General features: G+C 30.5%; 1 protein-coding gene across 8 annotated transcripts in view; it reads right to left on the bottom strand.

The window, feature by feature from the left end:
* Nucleotides 1-24,476, bottom strand: part of Dmd (dystrophin) — a 2,209,767-nt gene that overhangs the window by 1,198,597 nt on the left and 986,694 nt on the right. For 7 of the 8 annotated variants that reach the window (XM_028881805.2, XM_037198928.1, XM_037198927.1 and 4 more), the window contains exons 35-40: nt 22,843-23,022; nt 22,368-22,496; nt 19,807-19,977; nt 5,522-5,644; nt 3,230-3,367; nt 321-473 (exon numbers count right to left, since the gene is read on the bottom strand). In XM_028881805.2, the coding sequence (XP_028737638.1) occupies nt 321-473; nt 3,230-3,367; nt 5,522-5,644; nt 19,807-19,977; nt 22,368-22,496; nt 22,843-23,022 (894 nt within the window). The remainder of the gene's footprint in view (nt 1-320; nt 474-3,229; nt 3,368-5,521; nt 5,645-19,806; nt 19,978-22,367; nt 22,497-22,842; nt 23,023-24,476) is intronic. The other variant, XM_037198924.1, reaches the window with a different exon arrangement.

Genomic DNA, 24,476 nt, shown 5'->3' with positions numbered 1-24,476 from the left:
AAAGAAGTCGTCCATGTACCGATAAGTCATTAGTTCATCTGGAACAAAGATACACAAAGTCAATTACAATTTTACCAGAAAACACATGACAGTTAATAATTCATTTCACATTGTATAAAACATTTTATTCATTCAACATTAAGTCAATTCAATAACACTCAGTACAATACAGTTACTGAAACAAAACACAGTACAAAGAAATACATCAAAGCAGATAATAAGCTAAGAGAGCACATTTTATACATGATCATTGTAGGTTATGTTAAAGTAGTGAGTTTCTAGCAGCAAAATCTAGCATTGCCATTCTAAAACAACTTTACCTTTATTTTCCTTTCATCTCTGGGTTCAGGTAGGCTGGCTAATTTTTTTTCAATGTCATCCAAGCATTTCAGGAGATCATCAGCCTGCCTCTTGTACTGATACCATTGGTGAGAAATTTCTAGGGCCTTTTTTCTTCTTTGAGACCTCAAATCCTGTTCATGATGCAGATATTATTAAAATATCAATAGATGTGCATAATATACTTCTTGCTGCAGTTATTTATGAATACTAAATTGAGTCCCTTATTTTTTAATTGTTTTGTAAAAATCACATTTAAATACAAAGCATAAATATAAATTACTAAATTATGTATTTATATCTTAAGATCTATGTTCAGAAGCTAAGAAATGAATACATGAATAACACAATTTTTTTCTTTGAATATTCAAACTTGCTTATAAATCTTAATTATCTAAGGAAATGGTTGCATAGTACATTTGAAACAATTTCATATATGAATACAATGAACATAACTAGTTAGCTACAAAAGCATTGAGTTGAACTTCACTTTTAAAATACTTAAAATTCTAAAATGTGTATGTTCAGTTTGAGGTTTATTAACAAAAATTAACACTATATAGACAAACTATATACATTCATTGTTTTAGAAATGTATTTATAGTTAGGCCATTAATATTGTTGCTTAAAAATGTAGTTATTTTGGAAGCTGAAGAAATGGTTCAGTATTTAAGAATATTGGAGGATCCAGGTTTGACTCCCAGTACCCATATGGCTGCTCACAACCATCTGTAACTCCAGTCCCAGGGGATCTGAGGCCCTCTTCTGGCCTCTGCAGGCACTTCATACACATGGTACACAGAAAAACATAAAGGAAAAAAACCCATATACATAAATTTAAAAATCAAGATAATAATTTTTAATTAGATATTGTAGTTAAAGTTGTTCCATGTTATATATGTAGAAGTATAACTATTCTTTATAGAGCTATGATCATACATGAAAATGAGAAATTAATATCAGAAAACACTTCTTTTTCTTTAAATTCATGCTTAGCCAATATTTTCTTATTATGCTAGATCATATGCAAAGTATAAAAATAATTGCTATTCCAAATAGAGTGAATAGTTTTAATCAAATTGGTGATATAAAACAAATAAACTCAATAAATCATCAAAGGAGAAAGTAATTACTGTCCGGCTCATAGAAGTATTCTCAAAATTGTCTGAAATCAATAGAATTAGCTAAAACTCCAGTTTGTAACCCACAGAAATCTAAAGCTCTATCTACAGATTTCATTTCTTCAAAGAGGTAGCAATTGGGTTTTATATCGAAGTTAATACGAATTAAATAATACCAACAAAGAACTGAAAGTTTCATTGCTTTGGAAACTTCTAATCTCTTTAAAATATTTTATAATAATAGTTAATTTTGGCAGGTTAACTACATAACTGTATTTATTGTAAATTGGTTTGGCAAACAAAGTTGTTTTTTATTAATTACTTGTGGCATGAAGTTTTATAATTTACTGTAGATTGTACTTTGTATGTCATTTCTAAGCCCCATATAAAGGTAATAAATGCCTTGAAAGAGTCTGATGGAATTCTGTTCCCACTAATGATATACCAAGATCCAATCCTGGCACTTATTGAACTGTGACTTATTCATGATACAATGTATATATTGGCATAAAGGAATGGGAATGATGGTTATAAATCTGTTAGTCCTTTGGTTTCCTTAGAAAGAGGCAATGTTCAATACAGAATATTATTTACAAAAAATACGTATTTGTTAGATGTATGGAAGATGGCTTCTAGATACTGATGACCAATAGCATACATATCCTTGTGTGACTAATCTATAAACTTCTGAAAGCTTTTGTCACAGAAGAGTGTGAATTACACAGGTTTCTGATTTTCTGGGCACATTATGATTTGTTCTTGCATTCCCCTCAAGGAAGAGGACTTTTCTATTTACTATATTTACCAGCAGTTACCTTTAGAACACCTGCTGGCCAATTAGACTTTCCTTGTTGATTCCTTGCAGGCACAATACTGTGTAATTACATTCTCAGCAGTGTTTATTTGGTTAACAATAGGGGAAAAGATTTTACCCACTTATTTGCATATAGAAAGCAGACTCCATCCACCTATTAGGGGAACCTAACTATATAGCCATATGTGACTAAAGCAATGGTTCACAATGAAAAACATTACAATTAACAGTATTAGAAAATAAGCCATGAAGGAAAATAGGGAATCTTGTAAATCATATAGAAAAATAATGTTTCACAGAATGTTTAGTATATCTAGTTCTATTTCAAGGACTGCCTAGACAGCATTAGAGAAAAATGAACAGTTCATTCTGTTCTTTCTGCACAATACAGATGGGTCACAAGGATACTTGAGTGCATATACTACAGCAGATATTATTTTTTCAAGCTCATTACAAACATTTTTGAGGGATCCTATATAAATGAAATTAGGCTCTTGTAGATGCCTACTTTTACAAAGTATCTGTTATGAACACAGTCAAGTTTATTTTTTAAAATGAGGAAATTCTAGGCCCTATTAAACAGTTTACCAAAATACTTGACCTATTGTAAAGAAACAACAGCAGTGGAGGGATTAGCAATTGATTATTCTGGCAAGCAGGACAAATACAAAACTAGCTTAGAGAAATAAAGCATATTAGAAAATAAATTTATAACACTGTGAGTGATACTTTTAAAGAGCTTTCAATATTACTAAGAAAAAGAACAAAACAAAGTTTATGTCACATAACTCTCAAAACTGGTAGCACAAAAAAATCATAAAGCACACATATTCAAAGGGGAACAGTAATTTTCTGGTAACTAAAATTCTTAAGCAGATTTTATTTATGTACATGGTATTTTACCCTACATATACAAAACTCCAGACAAAGCATATTATAAGTTGAGCTCTAATACCTTGAGAGCATTATGTTTTTCTTGTAACAGCTGCTGTTTTATCTTTATTTCCTCTCGCTTTCTCTCATCACTGATTCTTTGTTGTAAGTTGTCTCCTCTTTGCAACAATTCATTTACAGTACCCTCATTGTCTTCACTCTGATTAAAAACAACAAGTACAGTCTTCATTTGGATTTTTACAAAGCTGTACATGGTTAACAGAGATAATCAAACATATTTAAATACACACAAAATCCAATTTAAAATTTTTAGGGGATGTTAGCATAAAATATTACACTTATATTTCTTTTACAATCAGATAGAAAACATAGTTCCTTTGTATCTCTTCTGAAGACAGATTTTGAGTACAAAGATGGAGAGTAAGGCACTTTCAGTCATAGAAGTTATGATTTTCTGGAAAATTATGTTTTGGATTTTATTTTTATTACAGTTAAACAAATTAAAAATGTATGGGGAAATAAATTAATCTTCTCCCTTCCAATGTTAATTGATCTATATCTGTATGGTAAATTTTACATACTAATCTATGTTTTATATTTAAACCTAAATGCTCAAATATAGAATACGGAGCATTAATAAAAATGATGGGGAAATTTGTCACATTTTTAAAAGAGTCAATTTCTAAAATGACACATAATTATGTTAAGTTTAAGCAAATAAAATAATACTATGAGTATGTATTAAAATAACTTCAAAAATTTTCAATTCTCATTTCGTTTATTCTCTAAGAACCATGGTTTAATTCTATTTACTAAAATATATTATTTGAAAAAATAAATATAAAAATAAAATATTATTACATGTTTACATTTGTGCATCTCTTGTTTTTTGTTACTCAACACCAAATATGAAAACTATTTACTACAAAGCATAGTATGCGATGGTACGCAGGTATGCCAATGAGCTAATGATAAATGACACACAAACTTCAAAAGACACATTTATATATACATTTATATTATTATGTATGGTAATAAGTGTCATATATGAAAATCTATGTTTAAATTTCAAAATACAATGTGTTTAAAGGAAATAGGATTTTCTTTACAATTGTCTATTAATAGTTTAGTGTATATATATGTATATATTATATAATTATATAGATTATAGATTATAAAAATCATCTATAATAGAATATTTTAATATGCCTTTTAAGACTGTGAAGCAATTTCCATGGCTGAGAAAAAAAAACATTAATAAAACTAATTCATTCCCCTAAGTGAGTAGTCTATGGCAGGGCTGTGAGTGAGACAGAAAAGTAGCAACACTTTTTGACTTCTTCACCCTGGAATTTCTTCTTTGACATGAAGTAGAGGTAGCTGGATCTCAGAATTTCAGGAAGTTTCTTCCTGTCTTTCTTTCCATGAGCTGAGATGTGAAGGTCACTAAACTTTTTATGTAAGGAGTACTGATTCAGACAACTCCAAGAAGACAGAAGTAATATGAGTAAAGGCTAAGATTTTTCCAAAACTTTACATTATCTAGGAAGTAAAAATTATATATTGCCTCCTAATGTTGTTTTCAAGCATTGTTTAAGATGTCTCTAGCATTGATATATATGAAAATCTCTAGTGTGATACATGTAAAGTTTAAGTGTGCTACAGTGGTAACAGCAGTGGAAGAGGGGAAAAGAACATGCAAAAAAGGAAAGTGAATGTAGCATAAACATACTCAGTGAATAGTGATGTGATGTAGAAATAGTCAAGCCAGAGAGAAATATAAGAGGTATTTTGAAATTAACAGAGATTGGAAGAAGATGTTCTGAGTTAATGTACAGGCCACATGGATGTATCTCTTTACTCCCATTGAATAAGCAACATGGAAATATATATATATATTTAGTATTTTCTAAAATCAGTATTTTCTTAAATCTTTGGTAAAACCACATTGTTAGAAACTTTGGCAGACATTTCGTGCAATTGTCCTTGCTATTATCAAAAGCATCAGCTATATACAATACTATAATTTTCTGTAATATTTTAGTTTATGTCCTGAATGGCTATTTTCTTTTACATTTTCCCTTCTGAATTTAAGAATAGTATAAGGCAAAACAAAATTGAACTAATTTTTAGAATTTGAGAGTGTGCCCATATGTTCATAAGATGGTAATTTGGCAGTTATAATAACATGTCAAAAGGAATACTTTCCACTTAATAAAATCATTAAAAATAACACTATGTGAATGTTGGCATTCTGAGAATTCAGTTGGAGACATAAGTTATAATATTTCTTTCCAAATATTTACTCATTTTCATTCCCAGCTCATTCACACTTTCATCATAACCAATTTACCATATCTTTATTGAAGTCTTCCTCTTTCAGATTCACCCCCTGCTGAATTTCAGCCTCCAGTGGTTCAAGCAATTTTTGTATATCTGAGTTAAACTGCTCCAATTCCTTCAAAGGAATGGAGGCCTAAAAAAAAAGATAGTGCTAATTTAAATCAAAATTACTTTTTATTAGAAACATAAACCAAATGAAATATATTTATTCAGCCCCCTGCTGCTAAAATAATGACATGCATTATGTTTCCATATTAAAGTTTATGAAGGTTTTGAAATACAACTGGGAAGTATTCGAGAATGCATATATGGAAAAACACTTGTCATCAGAGCTGAGCATACGTGCAAGAAAATGTGATTCATCATTCCAGAGTATCAAAAGAGACAATTCACATTTATTTGTCTGTGCTAATTTCTAATATTCTAAGGTTAACTTTTATCTTATTTTAGGCATTCTGATAGTATAAGTTTAAGTAAATGTATCTGTCCAAAATTGCCACATTCATCAATAACAGTAACCTTGGGTAAAATCAGGAATTTTTACCTTGTTTTTAGAAAAACAATGTGGCAATCTGCTCACATATTTCAAATGTCATTTGTATGATGATATAAATTCCTCGTATGTTCTCATAACACAACACTATTAGCTTGCTCCAGGAATGTTTTCTTAGGTGGCATAAATAAATTCTTATGAATGAAACCCAAATATTTTACATACTTTACAACATATTTAAATTGGAAACTGATATTGATCATGGTCTCAACATTCTTAATAATCCTTTGATTCCCTACACAAAACATATGAAAATGCATGAAAAGACATTGGAAATAAAATATGCAAAGAGCAAGTAATCATTCAATTTCTGTACTTTTATTCTTTTGAGCATTATGTTGTATTTAAATTTGTTAATATTATAACACTAGAAATTATTTCTCACCTGACCAATTTAAAAAACCCACAGATAGTGAAAAAAAATAATCTGGACTTATTCCAGAACCATTTCATGTATGGAAATAAGAAAGTACCCATGCATTTTTTGCCCAAGGTTGGGTTAATTTTATGAGGTTCATTTCCTATCTATTCTTTCCTATCCATATTACCAGTAATAGCTTGTTACTACCATTTTTAGACAAAAGGTTATGAAAGAAAATTTAGATTAGTCCTCAAGGAAAAAATGAATTATTTAAATGTAATCTGTTAGTAGTGGGAGACTGAATAAACTATTGCTATTCATAAGAGAATAACTATAACATAAAATTTGAATAATGACACATCGTCAATGTGTCCAGTGACTGGTGTATAGGGTCCTTTTAAAATGACTATCATAGTAGTATTCCTTCAGATTTTAATGATGCTTTGTCATTTGAAATACCATTAGTTTTGAAAGGGTAGAAACTGGAAAACCCCCAATTTAAAGGAGATTACAATCTTTCAATTATCATCATAGGGCCACAGTTCACATGCATATAGTGTCCAAATGTATTTACAATACCTATTCGTGATACTTTAAATTATGGAATTGTTGTTCACCTTTGCTGATACTCAGTGAGAATAACTCACTGTTCAACATGAATTTATAGCTAGAAAATACATGCTTAAAGTAACGCTTTTCACTAACTTGATATCAAAATAACCCGTCTGTCTGTGGTTAGATTTACATGTTTTGCTCCACCTGCTTCTTTGCTCGTTCATCATCTGTTCACATACTCAAATAGAAGAGTTTCAAGGGCTCGGTATGTGGTTCCTGTGACCCTGTCCCAATGCTTCTTCCATAATTAATAAATTGTTTTTTGAAGCCCCGTGTCTTTCACATTGTTACATTTAGCTGTGAACTTACTCTTGATTTCCAGTCTAAATTTCCCAACGGTTAACCCATTTCTTGAATTCAATATATCTGGAACTGAACTCATTATCTTTTCTTCACAGTCTGTAAGAACCTAATTTACCTAATTTTGTTAAGACCACATTTCGATTCTCAGCTAACCATTCTCAAAACACAAATCATGTTCTTGGATACGTTCTCCGATCTTGGCTATCCTTGGATCTAACAAATATCAAATATAAATTAATTGCCTAAGACCCACTTTCTTTGTAGTCCCAGTAATATCAAAAATCTCCAAAGAGGTGTCCAATTCCCTTCCTTACCAAATTGCTACATCCAGTGCACAGTGGCCAGGTCAATACGGCCCCCCTCTGCTGTGATTGTGTTTTGCTGCACAGGATCCTTACCCATCTACTAAAAACAAACAAGGCATAGCCTCTAGAATGATAGCCATCTCTTAATCTTTTCTTGATGATCTTTCTACATTTATTTATGTCTTCCTGATATAGGATTTTTTTTTTTTTTTCGGCCATTTGGTCACTCTGAGTTATTGTCTCTCAAGATTCTTTTTTTTTAGTTTTATTTATTTATTATGTATACAGAAGAGGGCACCAGATCTCATTACAGATGGTTGTGAGCCATCATGTGGGTGCTGGGAATTGAACTCGGGACCTCTGGAGGAGCAGTCGGTGCCCTTAACCTCTGAGCCATATCTCCAGCCCAATCTCTCAAGATTCTTATAATGCCTCTAATCTAGCAAAGAAAATAGGTTTTTGATTTAAATTCATATATTGAAATTGGGTTTTACACACTAGCTGATGAATCTTAGCCGGCATTTGCTTTTATATTTTCTAGAGCATGGAATATTTTATTTGTAACACTGGGGGAAAAAAGAACATCTACTTCATGTGAATGGTATGAGGATCAAATGTGTTCAATATTTACCTAATATATAATGAATGTTCAGTGAACATCTCTTATCATTGCAGCTGTGTGATACAAATTAATGCTCAATTTATCTTGTCTCGAATGCTTACCTCTGTATCAGAGCCATTGTCTGGTGTTACTATTTTGGAAATGTATCTAAAGGAAAAACAATTCTTGGTTTTATGTTTTTATTTTCCAAAATAATTATAGGAAAAGAATATAATGTAATTCTGATGTTATCACGGAGAAATCTAGGTGCCAGGTTGGAAAATGTATCAAACTAGAAAGAAAACTTGATGCAATAGCCTACTGTATTATAGAAAATAGTCTGAAGGAAAATGATAATGTGCTTGTGTTTTGTCCTCTGAAGTTTTTCTTTTCTTTTTTTTTTTTTTTTTTTTTTTTTTTTTTTTTTCCCGAGACAGGGTTTCTCTGTGTAGCTTTGTGCCTTTCCTGGAACTCGCTTTGTAGAGCAGGCCGGCCTTAAACTCACAGAGATCTTCCTGTCTCTGCCACCCGAGTGCTGGGATTAAAGGCGTGTGTATTTTTATTAGTAGTTATTTGGAGAAATAACCTCAGAATCAGTGAGACAAGATATACTAGCTCTTAAAATAGGTTTGTTTTTTATATCTTGAGTTATTTCTGCTATGGAATAGGTACTCCAAACTATTATTTTCTAGAAAAGTAAGTAGACATTACTATAGCACTGAAATGGCATAGCAGAATGAATGTTGTAAGGAGTTTAGTATATATATATATATAATATATTATTATATATATATTATATTATATATATATATATATATATACTTGATCTGCTTGAGATCAAATCCAGAGTATTTGACATGGTAGTCAAACTCTCTACCCTGAGCTATTTGTCTTCCAAGATGCACAATTTTCCAAACAGAAAATTCAAAACATCTAATTGGTGCACTGCAATTCATATGAAAAATATATCAACAATGGGCTAAAAGATACAAAGAGCATGATAACATATACAAAAAGTAAAACCCAAATGAAAACAACAAAAAGCTACCAACAATTAAGTACTAACGTAAAAATACTTTAGGCAACACTACTACAAAAATGAGTACAAATTCACACAAACAATAAAAACTTGAACACTGTTTTTTTTTGGGGGGGTTGTTTTTAGCAAAATGTGCAGGGTGTAGACTTCTTGATGTAAAACTACATTTTGTAAAAGACTACTAGTCAGGTTAGAGATTAAAAACTATGACTGTATTTCCAAAATGAATATTCTAAGTGAACAGGTTGAAAGTATTCACAGACTGAACATTAGGCTAAATAAAGATAAGTTTAGGATTGGGAATTTCTCAAGCTTTATTAGAAGTAGGAAGTTTTTTATTGCTGAAAATAGACACTAAATAGTGATGCGTTATGTCATACGTATAAATATGGCCATTTTAAAATGAGTATTATCTTAAAATCTAACACCTCATGATGAAATATATTCTCTGAGTTCAAAGAAAGTGTTCTGAGTAGTGTAGCTCAATAGAAATACATTGAAAGTTATAAATGCAATTTAACATGATCTAGTTGCTATATTAAAAGGAAAAATTGGATAAAATTATTTTATTATGAATAAATACAAGAAATTATCTTCCAATATTTACCAATATTTTATTTCATTAATATGTCCAAAATTTTATCTTTTAAACAACAAAAATAATAGTTATATTTTACATTATCTATTTAAAAACAAATATTCAAAATGTAGGCATGTTTTATAGTTATACTAAATCTTAATTTAGATTATTAAATTTTGGATTATCTGTAGACTCTAATTGTTAGTGGAGATTTGTACCCTTTTAGGTATGCCAATTGGTAAGATTTAGTATTCATTATTAACTATAAAGGTTCATATGGAATAGTATCTCATCAATAGTATTCAAAATGAAATTTTCAAAAATTTTATGGGGTTACTTATATATTAGTCATAAAGCATCAGTCTCACTCACATGCATTCTATTATGGTTTATATTTTAGATCATATTTTTGAGCAAAATATTCTAAGTAACCCTTTAGATGTGAGACATTTTAAGTGGATTTTACCTGGAATTTCATTTATTTGTGATCTTAAACAAGTTTCTCACTGTCTCTTATATATGAATATACTATTATCTAACCAATAATACACTTATCCTCAATAGATTTTTCAGTCTTTGAAGTTAGCAATACCTCTTGTATCAGTCTGCATTTTGCATAGCAAATATGATGTCCTTTTTTATATGAAAAGGATGCTTATTTCATAAATTACTAGTTTAAGACTAATTGTACATTGAATTATCATGATCATTTTTACAATTAAGTTGATGATAATTAATCAACCCAATTATTTCAGCTATTGGTAAGAAGAGATCAGCCATTAATATGCATATGATTACTTCTCTTTATATATAAAAAATTGGAAAAGCCTAATTGCTGCCCTTTATAATTTACTAGTTCACCATTATTGTATGGCTTTGAATTCTAATGGGGAAGACATTTTTGCTAGCAGTGAAAGTTTTTAATTCCATGCTTTCATTGTCATTCATCTTTTTGAGTTATTATGCTGACTATTGGAAGAAATGGATCACATGGAAGTTCCTATTGTTTCAAAGCTTACTTAGACCTTGGCATGGTGATGCACACCTGCACTCTGAGTACATTGGAGGCTGAGATAGAATTGCTAGTTGGAATCAGTCAGAGCTACATAATTAACCCATGACTCATAAGACAACAAGAAAAATGTATGAGTAAATAAATAAACTTATAAATAAGTTCAGCTCATGGTACCAAGTTTATAATTTTAGCTTTTCAAAATCAAATTATGATAAATTGTTATGGAATTTGAAGGCAATTGTTGAAAATCATCTTAATTATCAAATAAAATACTTTTATTTACTTAAAGAAAATTTGTGATCACAGTAAAAATAGAATCATAATTATGTCACATTATGTTTTACAGTGAACACAAGATATATTTTAGAATATATAGAAAATAATACAAATGAAGTTATAATGAAATCAGAAAAGCATATAGTAATTATTATTTTGCACAATTTAATCTTTTACTTACCTTTTTATTTTAAGAACTTTAGCATGACCGTGCAGTTACACAAAAATACATAGAAGATAGAACATAGAAAACTTTAATAAACAGATAAATGGACACAAAAGAAGAGACAGAGAAACTGAGAAAGACAACACTTTGTTTTCCTTGATATTTTAATATTCCTTTAAATTGCTTAACAACTATTCATTGTGCTTTCTTGAAAAGTTGGATTGACGAGACTTAAGGCTCTATAGAAGCTTTGGCATTAATGGTAAATTATATCACAAGCCAACAAAGAACAAAAAAAAAACTGAATGAAAGGAAAATCAATTACAAACTGTTTTATTAAATTTTGAAAGCATTTATAATCATTTAGTTATACTTGATTGATAATAAAATATTTGCTTTCTTTTGGTTAAATATTACTTCAGCCTATACATGTACAATAGCATAATAATGCATGTGTTTACACAAATAGCATTGTAAACATCTGTTAACTTTGACTATGGAATTTCAGCCATCATAATAAAAGCACTAGATGTGAACACACACTGGAATCTAAACTGAAAATAAATAATCCAAGTGCTGCAGTTTAATTTAAAATTCCTTCAACTCAATCAATATGTTTTCATTTTGCACGTTTGAAATCGTGTTTATCATTGCAACAACTAAATGAGAAATGAAGGAAAAATTAGCTAATAACAATTAAGTGGTTTTAAGGATCACTAACATTTTACAACAGAGAAGAGACTAATGACATGATATGGACAGTAATTTCAAATATTCCTGTCTATTTAGGAAAGAAAACTTACAAATATAAACAAGATTCTTTGAAATCTTTGTCATGTTAGAAGAAAGATTACCGAATTAATAATTTATGGGGTAACTGACTTTTTAAATTTAAATTTAAACTATGAGAAAACTTATGAAAAAGTTGGATTAAAGTATGCAGGGGCTCAAACTAGCATCATTCACTGGTTGAATTGTTTTGGTAATAGATATGGTAATTTATGTGTAAGTACCAACTTATTTTGAATGCTCTATTGATGAAAGTATGGCTAAGTTGTAAAGCTCGCTAGGAGGATTGTCCAATACATTTCTATTAATTTTTAAGTTGATGAAATAAGCTTCTGAGTTACCCACTTCATAACTGGTTAAAGTGTGGTTGTATAAGAAATTGGTAGATCAAGTATAATTGGTTACTTTTGTGTAAAGTATTACTGAAAGTACTTCTCTTTTTCCTAACTGTGAGGGTTCAGTAGTGCCAAATGAAACAAGAAAGAATTTAACTCTAAATTATACTGCAAGGTTTGATGGGGCTAGGTAAATTAAATGTAAAATCACAATATTTTGGAAAACTGTATTTTCAACTTTCTACATTCTATCCTCTCAGGCAATCTGTTTAGGTTTTTGTGATTTTAAAAGGAGAAAAGTGCACTAAAGTTACCATTTGAAATAAAATTAGATATATTCATGCTAATATATCATACATCAATCATAATAATTTTCTGACATAAACAGAAGTAAGAGATTATGTTGGAAATCAGAAAAAACAGAGTATTCTGAGCAAAAGAACTGAGATCTAAAAATTTCTAACCAGGCTGGCTAAGTGTGAGAACTTTGAGACTATAGAGCCTCTTTCATAACCTCATATAATTATCTAATAGTCTGTTGTTCAAAAATGACTACTTTTGAATGCACTTACACTAATTGGGAAATTTAGTTTTCTTTTTAAGTTACTATAATCAGTAATCAACAAATAGCTTTAATTAGAATAAATACCATGTTAATAAACCCAAGTAGTTGTATCAAAAGAAAGGGTTCACTATATTCACCTACATATCAGCATTCAAAATATTTAAACTAATTATAAGAGATTCATTATCAAAATTTAAATATAATTAACTCTGCTGACTGGGTAGTCAATTACAAATGTGAAATAGTGTTATTAGAATAGAAATTGTGAAAATTCGTTCAATTCTTATTCATTTCAGTCAAATTTAAATAGCATGTGTATTATATAGTTTGAAAATGAACCTGTAATTATCTCTAAAGATATTAATTATAGATAGTTTATATTGAACAATATCTTCAGCTTTTCCCTATAATTTTCATCTACAAACATTTTATTTTCTTTGTAGAAACTTAAGTTGAGTATATATTTATATAACATAAATAATTGTCCCTAATTATGCACTTTGGCCATTTTTCTGTCAGAAGAGGTGCAATATTAGATTACAGATTGGGGAAAGATCAGTATATTCATATTAATAAACTGATAACAGAGTTTAAGTTTTAGTTAAAATTACTAAGTCTATGAAATCTTAATTTGACATCCCAGATCATATAAGCTGTGTTGTTTATTTCACACTGATGAGATACAAAATATCAGTCTAATGTGCTTGTCAATTATTTACCACACACAAAACTATGTTTTAAGGAAGTCAAGTGTTTTATTGTTTGTGTGTGGTCTACTTTACATTATATAGAAAATTTGTCACCTGTCTCATTGGTTATCTCAAAACCTATTGTAAATATCTAATAGTTTTTGATCTGCAGAAAGATTAGTTTTATATCTGCTGATGGTGATTGAATATCAAAAAACCTGACATGTATGATTATTATAGCAATAAAACAATGAACATTTAATCACATGAAGTCAGATTGTCCAGATCTAATTTTACTCTTACAATACATATCTAGAAACTGCTGGATAAATTTTGGTTAGGAGTTTCAAGGTCCATATGGAATTTAAGGAACATGGCATAAATATATCCTATAGCATGTAGTCTTAGTGAATAACTAAAGACAGGGAAAATAAGTTCATTCACTCTTTTAAAATTATTTACTTATTATCCATTTCAGGGCCAATATGTAAATTTTCCAGCACTCAGAAGAATAAAATATTGTAGATATATAGGAGTCATATGCATATATTTTACAATATTTTTCAATAAAATGAAATAACTGCCTATGTTAATAGGACAGAGCTTTATGAAGTATAGTTAAAACTTATGAAAATATTGAAAATGGAATCATATCTTGATGTATATTTAATTATTGAATTTCATACACAGTCTTTCTTAACCAATCAGTTTGGAATTCTAATTAATCATTTAGTTCCCATCTTAATGGCTCTCAAAGGCAAAATTTTTGCTAGTTCCAAATGCTGCTAACTAGATAGTTCTGGAGGTAGGCTCTCCTAGTCTATTTGCATTAGCGTCATCATGAAAATTGTTAATAATATAAACTTTCAGGTTTCCCTACTTTCACTGAACAAGTATATCTCAGTGTGGAACCTTTGTAATCTGTGTTTTATAATCTCCCAAGTGCATACAAAAATTGGAGCGTTCTCTCTCAATTAACACTTCTTTTGATTCCCATAAATACTCTATTATTTGAAGTCCTCGTAGCTCATACAGACTGTTGTGATACCTTCCTGTCTGGCTTCCCTAATTCTTGACACTATTCAGTTGTGTTCTCCTCACATACTAGGGCACAATGAGTGAAACAGAACCATTACAAAATCCTCATCGCATGCTAAATTAAGCACAATCTATTAGTCTTGTTGTCATGACCTCTTTATACTGTGTTTTATCATCCACAACTAAGCTTCATGATCCATTCCCTCTATCTCATAAGGAATCTTAATTTGCTCTCTACTTAACACTGTATATTGGAGTTTTTTTAATGGCTTATCCAAAACGGTTATCTCCTCAAAGCTTTTGGACTGACTGCTAAATTCACTTACCATGAAAATGACTCTCAGCCCAGTTTTCACGTATATATCCTGAATGTAACAGTAGGTTACTTAAATCCATCACATATGAGCTAACAGTAGTGTCACCACAGCACCAAACATTGTGCTCTGAAAATAGTGTATGGCTGATGAGAAGTCATCTAGACAGTTCCTTTATTCTCTATTCTATCTTCATTAATTCAAGACCCACCAAAACAATCATTTCTTCAAATGCTAATTCCCCTCCCTTTTAGTTGGCTTCTAGAAGAATGAAGAGAAACAGATTTCCTAAGCAACAGCATTAAGAAGTAACTTATTTTTGTATTTCCAGTCTCTTTGCTATTCATCTGTTTCATGGCACCTTCTGTTCCTAAAAGCACCCCCCTTGACAAACACCTTGTCTTTTAACTCAGATGCTCTAAAGCAAAGAAAGTTAAGTCAAGCTATCACTTCTCTCTCTCTCTCTCTCTCTCTCTCTCTCTCTCTCTCTCTCTCTCTCTCTCTCTCTCTCTCTCTCTCTTTTCAAATTTGCCAAGTGTTCTTAAAGGGTGCATGGTTTGATTTTATAATTATGGCCTACTCCCTAAAACTACCATGTCCTTATACTAATCTCAGAATGATTAAGAAATATTACAGGTTCCCAACATCTTGAATATTTGATCAATTTAAATAACTAGAAAGAGGTAGCATTTTAGGTATTTTAAGTGTTATATTAGGTGTGGTAGAACTTACTAGTAATTTTAAGTCTATTTGATTACCCTTTAGACTAGTTTTTGCAAAAAAAAAATGGCAAAGACATGTCTTCTTAACTCTAGTCCACTATAGCAGAAACCAGAAAGAGAAAAAAATTACTCTTCTTTCCTTTGTTCATCAGTGGTTATCTTAGTTCTCAAAATTTAAGAACTAAGTAGTGGCTCAATATATCTAACAAAATAATAATTATTGATATACATTCTTTTTCAGCATTTCAAAACTTTATAACAAATATTTTTTTCTAAATATATACTTCTTATCTATATACATTTATCCACATGGCAATGTTGAAGTTAAAAGAAGACTGGCATGATCTTTGTGATTTGATATATGCCAAGGACGCACTGAGATTTAAATTGGAAACATGCCAAATTACACAATTAGTAATATATTTAGCTATTTACCAAAGTTATAGGGGAGTTTCAACATAAGAACTTCCTTCTCATCATGTTGCCCCATCCAGGTCCAGTATAAATTGAGAATCCCAGGGCTCACTGTTTTGATTTAGTATTTCTTATGATATACAATCTGTGTCAGAAGTATGGAAATATGCCTTTCACTAGTCATTACTCAACAGAGCATAGAAGAATAATCAGTGACTTCTCATGATAATCTTTGCTGTACTTATCCTTATAGTTGAATGATAAAAGGCTAGCCTAAAATTATTTTTTACATTCAGTTCATCATATTCTTCAGTATCAAATTACTTTCATGTTTCATTTATCACCAAAGATTTGTCATAAGTTATACTTGTTTATGAGAACATCTACCTAGGGAAGCAACTACAATCTCAAACATGCAAGTAATCTGGTTTTGACATCTAATATCATGCTGACACTATCAGAACCCTACTCTATATGCAAAATCATATATGTCATTAAATATCTTAAGGATGCAATTTATCGAGACAAAAATATTGAAGTGTCCAGTTCAAAAGTTATATGATTTTGGATTGACCTACTTTGAAAAATTTAACACCATATTCTGCTTGAGCTCAATCATAGAAAGAAAAAATTTTAAAGGATATAATCTCACCCTATCTAGTAATGCCACAATTTGATAAATTATATATATATATATATATACATATATATATATATAATTTTGAATCATTATTTTTGAGGTACAGGGAAATTTTCCTTTTTTTGTGGAGACACAAAGGTGTGTAGTACTACACATGAGCTAGAAGTAAAAAGAGGTCTTGAACACTTACATACAAACATTAAAGTATATATCTTTAAAATTGTGTTCATTTTCTTATATATCAAATTTCCAGAAATTTTACTTGAACATATAAGTTTATGATTATTTTTTAAAAAGACAAATGAAATTCTATTTTTTTCTTTTACTTTTGCAACCTACGGATACACTGCTGTTCCAAGTACATAACTGCAGAGTCTGCATGGATATTGAACTTTGTTACATTTCAGATTTTTCTGTGATAGCCATGCTGGTAAAAGCAATTTAAATCTCATTGTGCTGAAGGTCTATCATTTTAAAGACTATGGCCTTCTATAAAGATCACTTTACATTTAATTGTTTACCAAGAAATATATCTTTGTTGAATGCAACTCTACAATGTGGATTTTTTACTCAAATAAATAAATCTTTATTGAAAAAATAACTGGAAAATGTAACTACCTTCTACAAAAACAGACTTTTAGAGATATCATCTATCTCCAGATCATTGGCAAAGCTAGCATTGTTTCCTACTAGAATTATTAGTGTTTTTTGAAATTTTCCTTGGACAGGTTTTAGTATTAAGCATAATTTTATGATTGCAATTTGTTTGGTTTTATGTTTATAAGCAGATATTTTTAAGCAAATATTTTTACACCTTGCATCTGCACAATTCCCAGCAAATTGGAAACTCAATATTATTTCTTGGCACAGCAAATATAAAAATAATCAGACATATTCTATATCTGTGAGTTTAGTTTTATCATGATAAAGCTTAGTTATCTTTCCATAACAGTATCAACTCTATATCTGGTGATTTTTGTAATTAAGAGTAAACAGGGATATTCTGTGAAATAAAATTTGATTGCTTTATCAATATATATGTTAAGCTATTGATTTGGACTAACTTAGGTTTTACTTGGAAGCATGAATAACATATGAGATTTGAATGTCCAATTTGATCCATTATGTGCAAATTAGTACTCATAAGTTCAGGCAAAATATAAAAAAAAATTACTTTGAAATCTTGGATAAGAATCTCACTTAGAGAAAGATATTGTTTATTGTGGAGGATGAACTTCCCTTTTTTCAATGTAGTATCTGGGAGCCACATTCTCAAAGCATAATTTACCTAAAATTATATCCACATATTCTTTTTAATATCCTGTAGCTTAAGAGTTTATCAAAATTGTATATTCTTGATGGGAATAACACAAAACTGAGTGACACAGTAGCACAATAGCATTTTTGGTTATTGAAATAAAGACCCCCAGTTAATTTTTGTAAATACACCATGTATATAATCAGAAGTACTGGCAATTGCTATTTAAGTAGCAGAGTACAATCTTTAAAAAGTATGCACAGACACAAAAAAATTTAAGAGCCTGTCTTATGTTTTTTCAAGTTATGCACTGCATATTTTTGGAAAGTGAATTTTTAGGATAATTGATGGTACAAATAACTTATAATTTCTGATACTACATTTTATATATTTTGAATCATACCTAAATACATATATATATATATATATATATATATATATATTCTGACTTATTGCAATGCCTTAGAAACTTTAGCAATTATAAATATACATATATATTTATAATTATATATATATATATATATATATATATATATATATAATTTGATGACCATATTGATGAAAATAGTTAACACATTCTCCAATTTTTCTCCAAATCAACAAATAGGCAAATCATCAGATATAATTCATCTCTGTGTGTTTAGTTTTACTGTGATGATAAAGCATAGTTATCATTTCAGAACCCTAACACAATCAATGTCAATACCATATGTAGCAATTTTTATTAATTAAGAGAAATAAGGAAAAACTTAAATTTTTTAATCAATACATATTTCTTTTCTCAGTTATATTGATTCCATGACTTAACTATATTTATAAATATGTGCTTCTTTTATACATATTTTATATTTGCATGTGTTCCATATTATATTGAAAAAATGTATCAGACTACATTGGATACATTTTCAAATAATTTCTTGCATTTCAAATCTTCACCAAAACATTGACATTATATAATCCTGTATTTACATATTTTGGCATACTTCTTAATAGTTTTTTTATATCCATTACATGTTATATAAATATGAAGATTATCATGCAAAAAACCATACTCCTCAGTTCTTCATTAAATAGAATAAAGATAAATAGGCATACAAAACTACAGAAATAGTGATTTAAGTTTCACACTCATTTGCTTTCACAGCTTGAGCATTTCAGCATAACCAAATGGATTTCGTCACAGTGTTTGCAATTAGCATGAACAAATTATATACACAAATGTGCATAACAAGTAAAGAGGTACAGATATCCTAGATCATGCAGATGTACAAGGCCTCATGGTGGATATTTGATATGCATTACACACGAGCAATATTATATTTAGAAAATTATTTCAGTAGTGCTTAGTATAGATAGATGTCTTTTTGTGCTCTTTCTTTCTTTCTTTCTTTCTTTCTTTTTCTTTTTTTTTGACCTGTGGCATGCTCTGTTAATTTATTGTAAGTGACCCCTGAAAGTACAAATGTAAACCATTGCAGTGTGCAGTTCTAGCATAGCTGTGGTGGGAAATAGTGTGACAGAAAGAAAGCTATAGAGAAAGGAAGAGATAAATTTAACTCCGTGATAGTCAGTGGTAAATTTTCCTTAAGTGTATTTTGGCCTTCTTACTCCTTTTGAAAACCTTGTTGTGGGGATTTCTTGATCCCTTCAGAGTACTGCATAACCTTCTCAAGAGATCATTTAGCACAAGTTTCCACCTTGGAGTAGATCTTCCTACCTTTCCAGTCTTAATTCTGTGAGAAATGGCTGCAAATCGACGGTTGAGCTCGGAGATTTGAGGCTCTACTATTTTCCTACAGTGGTCACCTCTGTTTGCCATCAAGTTTGCTGCCTGGTCACGTGTGGAGTCCACCTTTGGACGGATGTCGTTCATTTCGGCCTTTAAACGCTATATTCCATGAGCAAGAAACAGGGCTTTAAGTTAGTAATCAAAGTTGGAGCAGACACAGAGGAATAGAGAGAGAAATGGAGGGAGGGGCAGAGGAGAAAAGGGAGGGGAAGACATGACAAGGAGAAAAGTGGGCATACATGCAGAAGAACAGAGTGAAATAATAAAACCAATTTCAATAAGAGTGACCATAGAATGAATCTTTGTAGTAGAAAAAATACTACCCTAGTATTCTTAAGTTTATATATATATTTAATCTGTCTACTTGGTCTAAGGAAGGATAATGGGAAATGTCCTGGCTTCTAGTTATTGTCTGGGAACAAGCTTATTATTATTCATTTAGTCTTATTTTCTATTATCCTTACTCAAATTAATAGTTATGGCACCACTGAATTATGCTCAGCAGGGAAAATACACAATGCACGTGTTTATATAGTTTTCTGATACTTCTGAGATCTTCTTTCTTTCTTAAATATCATGGAAAAGGTTGATTCTCTAGAGCATGCATAAATATCCTGCATTGTTTATAAAAGGAAGAGTACTGCATATAATCCAAGCAGCCAAAGGGCCCATATGTCAAATATCCAGTTTATATTATATCAAAACTTTTACATGAACTTTACTTTCATTATAATCAATTATGAATTAAAACTACAGAGTATAACTTAAATCCATATCAAGATACAATCCAGACAATGAGGTAAATATGTTTGAGAGATCCTAGAATGTCTTTAGTACTTTATTAAAAAAGACAAATTCCATGGCACAAAAACAGAAAATAAGCTGATTATGGTGGTGTACAGCTATGAACCCAACAGTCTTGAAAGACTGATAGGAAGTTTGTAAATTAGAAGATAATATGTGTTACATAATGACTTCAAGTTACCAGCTTGAATAATTTAGGAAGATCCTGCTTCGGAAATGAATAACCTACAGAGTGAGATCCAGCAGAGGCACCAAAACTACACAGAGAAACCCTGTCTCAAAAAACAAACAAAAAAAAAAAATAGAAGAAGAAGAAGAAGAAGCCTGCCATGGCCATAGTTTAAAAATAAAAATAAAATGAATAACCAAAATAAAGACAGAAATGATAATAATAGTTAAATTTTTAAGCAGTAATAATAATCACACATTAATTAAAACTTCACACATGGCAGCGGTGGCTCATGCCTTTAATCCCAGTGCTCAGGGGGCAGAGGCAGGCTGATCTCTGTGAGTTCGAGGCCAGCCTGGTCTACAGAATGAGATCCAGGACAAGCATAAATAAATAAATAAATAAATAAATAAATAAATAAATAAATAAATAAAATAAATAAATAAATAAAAAACTTCAACCAAAAACATAGTCAATTATTAATTTAAATAAGTTCTGTAAAAAAATCAAGTCTTTTAAATTGATTGAGAAAGAAAATAACATCAATTAGAAATAAAGTGTTAAGAAGATATATTTTTACTTCATATATCTTGTATAAATCATGTTTTAAAGCAAAGTTTCAGCTAATCTTGTGACATAGAACATAGGATGACTGGATAATAAGTTTAAATATGAGATATCTTAGTGTAAGATGTTGTGTCTATTTATATGTGTATTATATAAAACTTGGTTTATATAAGTTGATGATAATGAACAATGCCATGTTGAATATTCCTTATTCAAAATGCTTTAGAAAGTACTTTATACTTTAGATTTTAGAATATATGAACATGTACAATGTGCTATCTTAATGATTGGCCAAAGAACAAACAAAACATAATTTATATTTCATAAGCAACTATGCATTTAGCTTAAAGTTAATTCTGTGTAATATTTTAGAAATTTTTGTACATGAAACAATGTTGCATGGCATGGTATATTCTACTGTGGAATGATATAAGTATTTAAAACTCTCAGAGTTTTGAGCACTCTGAACTTAGTGATTTTTAGATCAGAGATACTGAATCTACTCTAAGGTTGGTATTTGGCACTAGTAGATAAAAAATTAGTATTTAATGTGGGATATATAGATGGATAAGAAATTGTTCATGAAACACGCAAGAATACTGACATTAAAATAAGAATGATTTTAAAGTATGACAGAAAAATAAATCCTTTTAATCCTTTGTGAGCTGAGATTGAGTATACAAAGGTCAGATATGAACTTGGTCAAATATCCAAATTATAGAACTCTACAATGTCATTACTTCTTATAAAAGGAGGAAAATATATAAGAAATGGAGATAGCAAAATGGGAAAGAAAAAGATGAATGATCAAAAGAAGGAAGCAACACAGAAAGGAAAGAAATAGAGGGGGCTATGCTTTTTTATTAGTCTTTGGTATTTCGTACTTTAAACATGATTGTCATAACTTGTGCAGTTTGCAAACTACTTCTCATAATATTTTATTTGCTACCTTAAGAATGTCTTCCTTTTGTTGTGGCTTCTTTTTTTCAGATTCATCCAAAAGTTCATCTGTGTGAATGATCCACTTTGTGATGTGTTGTACATTCTGATCAAAGGTTTCCATGTGTTTCTGGTATTCCTGAATTGTATAGAAACATATCATGTTATTGGTTAGACAAAATTCTTAAAACATTTGTTCTATTTTATAAAAAGAAAAAACTGTAATATTTAAATTTCCTTTAAGTAACATATCAAAAATAGAAAACAGTGTTAAGTATAGACAAATATCTTAGAATTATATTCTAGTATATCAGTATGTATAGAGTGTACTTGAATTAGCAAATACAAATATCATTCCTGAATTATTTTCTTTTTTTGATGTTTTTTTTTTTTTTTTTTTTTTTTTTTTTTTTTTTTTTTGTTGCTGTTGTTTTGTTTGCTTGTTGACAAAGAGGAGTGGAAAAGGCTTCTGCCTCTTTGCTTACCAACAAAAGATTTAGCCATTCTTCTGCTCTGGAGGTGACAGCTATCCAGTTACTATTCAGAAGACTCAGTTTGTCTTCCACCAAAGTTTCCTTCTTGCCCAACACCGTTTTCAAAGCCTCGCCTAGTTCTGTGACACTCTTCAAGTGAGCCTTCTGCTTTTCAATCTCTTTCTGAGTAGCCTGTAGGAAAAATTAACATTAAGCTTCAAGTAAAACACCATATATACCATTAAAGTTCATGAAAGGGTTGTGAGTTTGATTGCTATGCAAAGATTATGTAGGGTCATAAACCTACAACCACGTGTTTATGAACCATGAACTCTTCCTGTATATATTGTAATTTCATTGCTGGGTATATAGGATGTATATTGTTATACAAATGTGATTGATTTATTACTCATAATTATGCATGTTTAATAACTAAACCTACAGACTTTTAATTTAATTTTGTATGTTTATTAATTTGATCATGCATTAGCTAGTGGCAGACAATTTAAGACTCATCTACAAATAAATACTTATTTTTAGAAGATTAAACAACTATGATTTTATTATTTTTCTACAGCAATATATTCACACACAAAACATACAAAGAAGAAAAGTCATTTAAAATGAAGCCAATGTCTTAATAACCAAATCCAATGTCAAAACAAGACAAAATTGCTGAGGAATAGTAATAATAAATCAGCATAAGTTCACAAGTAGAATAAAAAAATTATGCAAGAACAACAATAGAAGTGTTCTATGTAAAGAAGATATCTCTATCAGACAGGAGATTTCTCACTCCTAGCTGTTCTCTGAATGTACTTTCTGTCTATGTAATACACTAGAATTCCTTATAGTGATCTTTCTCCACACTATCACTCTTGGTCCTTTACTACAGCTTTTGATAGGTCTCAAAGAAATCCAGACAAATGGCTAACTGTAGCGCCTATTAACATATCAAATCAGACACTGTTCACCAGGCTCTCTGTCAGTACTAATTACAGAGTCCTGGCTCTTCATCACTTCCCACACCTACCCCCTACCCTAATCATTTCTAGCCTCTATGCTTTCCTTCCTTTTCCCTACATTCTCTTTGCTATATAACCTCAGTGATTTTGACTACTTCTCTCTTGGTTCACAGTCCACTCTTGGTTCTCTTTGCCCTCCTCTCTCTTTTCTTCCTCTCTTACTGTCCCCCATGGTGACATTTTATTTGTGCTGAAATGTGATTTTATTTGTATGTTACTAATGAAGTTGCCTGGGAATCAGAGCTAAAAGGAGCCATTTAGCAGAAGTCCAGTGGTGGTGGCACACACCCTTAATCCAATCACATGGCAGGCAGAGTCTCTGTGTGTTCAAGGACACAGCTAAGTGGTGACACAAATTTTTAATCCCAGTATGAACCATAGAGACCTGGAGGTCTGTATAGACAGGCAGTGACAAGGAAGTCATGTGGTTGGGTTTAGAGCCAATGAGAAGACAGAACAGAAAGGCAATTAAAAGACAAGTTAGGCAGGCAGTGGTGGCACACGCCTTTAATCCCAGCACTTGGGAGGCAGAGACAGGCAGATCTCTGAGTTCGAGGCCAGCCGGGGCTACAGAGTGAGTTCCAGGAAAGGCACAAAGCTACACAGAGAAACTCTGTCTCA

This window comes from Peromyscus leucopus, chromosome X (assembly GCF_004664715.2).
Source record: "Peromyscus leucopus breed LL Stock chromosome X, UCI_PerLeu_2.1, whole genome shotgun sequence".
Lineage (NCBI taxonomy): Eukaryota > Metazoa > Chordata > Mammalia > Rodentia > Cricetidae > Peromyscus > Peromyscus leucopus.
Note: the sequence above shows the minus strand (reverse complement) of the source record. Positions and strands in the feature narration are given on the sequence as shown.